At 41.5% G+C, this 5912-nt stretch overlaps 1 protein-coding gene across 1 annotated transcript; it reads right to left on the bottom strand.

Moving 5' to 3' along the window:
- Positions 1–2884: 2884 nt before the first annotated feature.
- foxl1 (forkhead box L1) lies at positions 2885–5912 on the bottom strand. The gene has a single exon (XM_038706632.1). The coding sequence runs from the start codon at positions 5759–5761 to the stop codon at positions 4589–4591; it is 1173 nt and encodes a 390-aa protein (XP_038562560.1). The 5' UTR covers positions 5762–5912; the 3' UTR covers positions 2885–4588.

Genomic DNA, 5912 nt, shown 5'->3' with positions numbered 1-5912 from the left:
CACAGAATCTCACTCCAAACTAGATAGAAAAGTTGGCCGCCCTGCTGATGTTTAAATCAATGTCATTAGTTTTGCAGTTGTTTGGTCATAAACCAAAGGATTGGACAAATAGAGAATTTTGACCAGATGATGGCACTAGGAAAAAGGCCTTGGGATCACCAGTTAAAAGTTATTTCAATCCTTCCTGACTGGCTGTGAGTGTGTGAAACAAATATCATGGCAATCCATTCAATAGTTTCAAGACATTACATTTAAAACCACAAATGTTAACCTTATGGAGAAGTCAGGGGATCACCAAAGTGAGTAGGATGTATCCTCTGGACACCACGGATGTCTGAACCACATTTCATGGTAATACATCAAACAATTGTTGAGAAATTTCACCCTGGAACAAAGTGGTGGACCAACCAAACGACACTGCGAACATTGCCATCCCTAGAGCCACCCCACCTGCATGTCCAACAGATATGAATTTTGTAACCTAATGCAGTCATTTTATTTTACAATGGTGTTTCTTTTAGTGTGTGCCACAGACTTGTGTTTGTTGTTAATATAAATGTACATTTATGCTAGACTTAGACAAGAAAATAGAGTTCCGTTTGTAATAAAAGCATTCCCCTTATACCTCTTTTTAATCAAATCATGTGAATTTGCCATGAACAAAACATTTGCAATAAAACAAAATGTATCAAATGACAGTTGACATTATTTTAACATAAGTTTTCAAAGGCATTCTGCATCAGTTTCTCCTGCAGTTCTTCCCCAGCCAGTCCAGAGATTAAATTTATTTTGAAGTAATACTCCACAGCATTTTCATATAAATACTCTGTGACTGATTATTACAACAGTACCGTGATTCAACCTGATGAAAGCTTTTACATGTGGTGCTCTGAACACACACACTGTCTGGTGGGTCTTTCCCTGAGATGTCTCCTCTGTCAAACAGGAAGTGATGCTATACTGTGTCTGGTTTGTTTGGACTGAATTGAAGAAGATCTGGATTTGAGCAGCCACAATGGCTGAGGAGAGAAAGGGGGATGAGTGTGAAAGTTCTATTTGACCTTGGAAAGTGTGACATGTTTGTGACTAATGGTTATTTTAATTTTTTAATTAATGGTTAATGTAGTTCTCTATTGTTTTGATGCACAAACACCAAGAATGTGTTTCAGTTTTCAAATGTGTTCTCCAAAAGGTGTTGTGTTCACCAAACTCTTCATACAATCTTTAGAATCACAGACTGATCTCTTAAAAAAAAAAATGAGCCAAAAAGCCCCTTACTCAAGACATCAAAAAAGCAACCTTCTTTTATAACCTAGTGCATCAAATCACAAGGTCAAACCTACGGCCATTTAGTACTGATACAAGAGACTGAAAACAAAATCAACAAAATCTTCCAGGCAGTCTGTTGACTGCTCAGTATATTGCCCGTGAATTTACATCAGTTATCCACATAAACTGCTGTAATTCTCCCTGGCTGGACACCTCAGATAAAATAGTTTGTGTGACGGATCCAGCTTTAGCATCACTACAGCGACTAAAGCCACCTCAGGTTCACGCGCCCCTACTAACCATATACAGTATCTCACAAAAGTGAGTACACCCCTCACATTTTTGTAAATATTTGATTAAATCTTTTCATGTGGCTGTGTGATGTGTTATTTTGAGGGGACAGCAAATTTACACTGTTATATAAGCTGGACACTCACTACTTTATACTGAAGCAAAGTGTCATTTCTTCAGTGTTGTCACATGAAAATATATAATCACATATTTACAAATCTGAGAATAAGACAAAATATTATAATCTGATGGAGGTTTCATCTTGAAAGCACATGTCTATTTAGGAGTTTGAAGAACAAGAAAGTGTGTATAAATGAGTTTGATCATCAAAAACAGACCTAAAGATTGTTTCAATAGGAAGTTAATTAAAGTAAATATATTTAGCACAAATAGCAGCTGAAAAAAAGTAACTTTGGACAAAACAAACTACATTTAGAAGAAACAGCTGTGTTTCTGAGGTGGTCTTATTTATAAACTCAGCATAATCCAGTATCTAGAAGTTTGTTCCACTTTACCCAGCAGGCTGCGCGCCCAGAAGAAAAGCACCAAAATCACATCCACATCCCCGCTAGAGAGTTCAGACTGATGCTAAAGCTCAATTCATGTTAAAGATCTCTGACCACAACCCATCAGCACAGTTTGTTTTCTCCCATAACAAATACAACTGAGAGGATTTCCCTTTTGTTTGAGCTGCTTTCTCATGAGGATCTTTTACTGTTCAAACACTCACAGAGACCATCAGATAACTAACATTTATTAATTCACTTTGCTTTTAGAAGACTTTGGAGATCACTGGAGGGTGAACAGCCAGTCGAGCCAATTACAGTGGGTCATGTGTTAGTATGAAATGCGCCCCAAAATCCCCCAGAGACAGAGTGCCAAGCGTTCAGATAATCCAATACTTCTCACTTCTTTTCTTTCCACCCTTCCTTCACCCTCTTCTCCATTCTTTCCCCTCTTAGGTTTTCATCATGTTTTATTTACACATCTGACCAAAAGAATCCTATACACAGGAAATGCTTGTGATTGTTAGTTCCTCTCCTCTAATGTGGGGAAGTTTATTTATTTCAACAAACATTCCTGATTTGCAGCACTGGCCTCGCACAGTCGAGCTTTTTCAGACGAGCGTGTGTCTAAGCTATAGGCCTATATTTAGACATGGCTGCGCTCTGTTTGTAATGATGCTGTCAGCAAAGCACTTTGATTTCATGCAGGTGTCATTCTGCAGCAAGTTGGCTCAGAAAGGTTCATTTAGGACTTTCTTTGCCACCAGGCCTTACCAGATACGTAATATAGGATTAAGAAAAGAAGATTGCATAGTTGGATAGTCATTTATAGTGATTTATAGAGAATTTAGTCAGGGAACCAGGTGGACAGGGCATCTTCAAACTTGGAAAAAGAAATCTGCATCTTGCAGTCGACCTCAGCGGATGGAGTTTGCGCGGTAATGAAAGGAGCATGACAACTGAGCGAGCTCCATCTACTGAGGAAGACCATGTGATGCGATTGAACGCTCTTAACAGCTAATAACTGGACCTTGAGTTAAGAGAATTTATTGGTCAAATTTACTGACTTTATTTGAAAAATCCAAAGAAAGAACTCGTTCTGTCAGCTTGTGCTTTTATTTCAAAGAATGCTGTTACTCTCAACATGATCCAGGGTCAGTATTGTCAGTATATATCAATTTTATCAATGTTAGGTATCACCATTAGTAACACAAATTGTACTATGAGGATTTAAATACAGTGACCTCTCTCATTTTCATAGGCTCTTCTAATACAAAAAGGGCGGAAACACTGATTACTGAATGCTGTCATAAAATCAGCTGACAGAAATTTCAATATAAATCTGAAAAAGTGGACATTCATGAACAGCTCAACTCAACATTGGTTGTCTGTGTAATTACCAGCGAAAGCCAAGATGCTTAAAACTGCAAGGGGGTGAAAACATGGCAAAAATGTGTTTTGTTTTTGTTTTTTAAACTAGAGTGCAGTGTAATTCTCCTTCACAGTGGATTTATCATGAGTCCGAACTTTTGGTCCATATGTTTTTGGAGAGCCCAGGGGACGTAAGTGGATATTGAAATGCTCTGTAATCCTCATCTTTGTTTCCTTAATGATGATTCTTCTCATCAATCTGAAGTTGATACAACTTCTTCCAAGAAAATATTCTCAACATCCTGGATGTCTCCTGATATCTGTATCTGGTCACTTTGGATGTTTCTTTTACTAAATCTAGGACGCAAACAGCAAAACTCAAAACCACAGTCCTCTACAATGAGGTTTGACAATCCTCAATGAACACCATAAGCTTCAGATCTTAAATGAAAAGTAATCAGTTAAACAAGTTATTTGTTTTTGTTTTTCAAAAACAATCTATTACAAAAATGAAGAACTTTAGGTTCTAGTTTTACTCACAATTTTAAATAAAGCATGCTGTCATTTTATTACAGAACTAAACTTTATTTTGCACATAAAATCCAGGTCAGAGTTGAATGTAAAATATAATTTGATTACATTATTGAGCTAAACTTTATTCTCATATTGTACTGTATCTCCAGAGTGCCAAGATACTGTGAAGGCTACACGGGGCTAGCCACGACATTCAAGATACTTCTTTGGATTACGCAACCATATTTACACTAAGTCTTTTCTTAGTCATGTATGAAGAGAGAAATACTACATATTTGAGCTTTATATGTATAGTCACAGGACAATGACGACATCCTTATATACTATTCCCCCATTGTTGTATCATGCATTAAATTGCACAGCCAGACTTTGAGGAGCAACAGGTAAAAATATCCACAAACCTGACAATTATACATGGGTAAAAATGTCTAAAATCTTAAACCTCCCTGCTGCTCATTTTCATTGTCTGAACAGTACTTTAGATGATGAAGATGGCAGAAATCCAGAAAAAACAGTAAGCAGAACAGTAAGCTGTCTCATAGTAACTCATGCAAAGCTTTACAGACATTTTTTACGCATCCATGCGTAAAATCCATCAAAGTATAAATTCAGTGTCCTCATTTAAAATGCAGTACTTTGTCGGGGTAGGCGAGTGCCAGGTAAGAGCAAAAGGGGAATCCCATCTGGTAAAACTGATGCGGTCGAGCACCGAGGACCACAGACGAACTGAGAGCGGGGCATTGGCGCTCTGCGCATGTCTCCGCTGACAAGCTGAGGATGCTGCTTCGCATTTCGTCTTCACTTTTCGATAAGATACTCTCAATGCTAAAAGCTTTTGATTTATCCCTGCTCACAACATTTCCTTTCGGCCTGTCCTGCGCAAGTGAAGCCAACGTTGTGTTTCCTGCGCAGCTGACGGCGCAGAGCGGACCTCTTTCTCTTTGTCTTCCGCTGAACGCTGACCTTCTGGCCTCTGCCTCTCGGCGGAGGGACGCGTCTGGGAGATTCACACCGTCCATCCACAACGAAGCGTGTCTCGGCGCGGGACATGGCTCTGGTAGGGGGGCGTCAAGCCTCCTCCCATTGGACGCAAGGGTGTCTTGGTTGGGGGACACGTTAAGTCTCTGAATGGGGGGTGTTTGCGGCTGTTCAGCGTGGTTATATTCTACAAGAACAGCTTTGGTGTCTGGTTGTGTCTCCATCCTCTCCGTATCCTGCCTCGCTGGTACCTCTGTTATCCCCGAGCCAGAATGAGGTCTCAGAGAGGATCGAGGGTCCCTGGATGGTCCCTTGGTGCGCTTGTGTCCAGCGGCTTTGGGGTCCAGGGGCTCCTGCTGGCTCTTCGCCTTCCTCTTTCTCCGGCGGTAGTTTCCGTTCTCAAACATATCTAGGCACTTCGTGTCCAGCGTCCAGTAGCTGCCTTTGCCGGGCCGGCCCTTCTCTCTGGGCACCTTGATGAAGCAGTCATTCAGGGAGAGGTTGTGGCGGATGGAGTTCTGCCAGCCCTGCTTGTTGTCGTGATAAAAGGGGAACCGGTCCATGATGAACTGGTAGATGCCGCTGAGCGTTGCGCGCTGTTCCGGTGCGCTCTTGATGGCCATGGCGATGAGCGCGATGTAGCTGTAGGGCGGCTTCTGCGGAGGCTCCTGGCGGGCCGGCACAAAGCTCAGGGCAGCAGGCACGACCCCTCCCCTGTCTCCACCATACAAGTAGATCAGCGGGGGACCAGAGAGGCTCAGAGCCGAGGATGGCACTCCGAGCGACGGCAGACGGCCGTGGTAGAGAGTCATGACGTGTGTCCCGGGGAAAGTTGAGCCTGCTCCCGGAGCTCCTCTCCTCCACTGACTGACTCTCCAGACTCATGAGGGCCCCAGAAAATGTTAATAATTGTTGTACGTTTGCTGTGTTATGTTGACTTTGCACTGGGAAATAAATTGTCCA

Source organism: Micropterus salmoides, unplaced genomic scaffold (genome assembly GCF_014851395.1).
Source record: "Micropterus salmoides isolate LMB-PRFRI ecotype aquatic unplaced genomic scaffold, ASM1485139v1 Ms_hic_scaffold_8, whole genome shotgun sequence".
In the NCBI taxonomy this organism is placed as follows: domain Eukaryota; kingdom Metazoa; phylum Chordata; class Actinopteri; order Centrarchiformes; family Centrarchidae; genus Micropterus; species Micropterus salmoides.
Note: the sequence above shows the minus strand (reverse complement) of the source record. Positions and strands in the feature narration are given on the sequence as shown.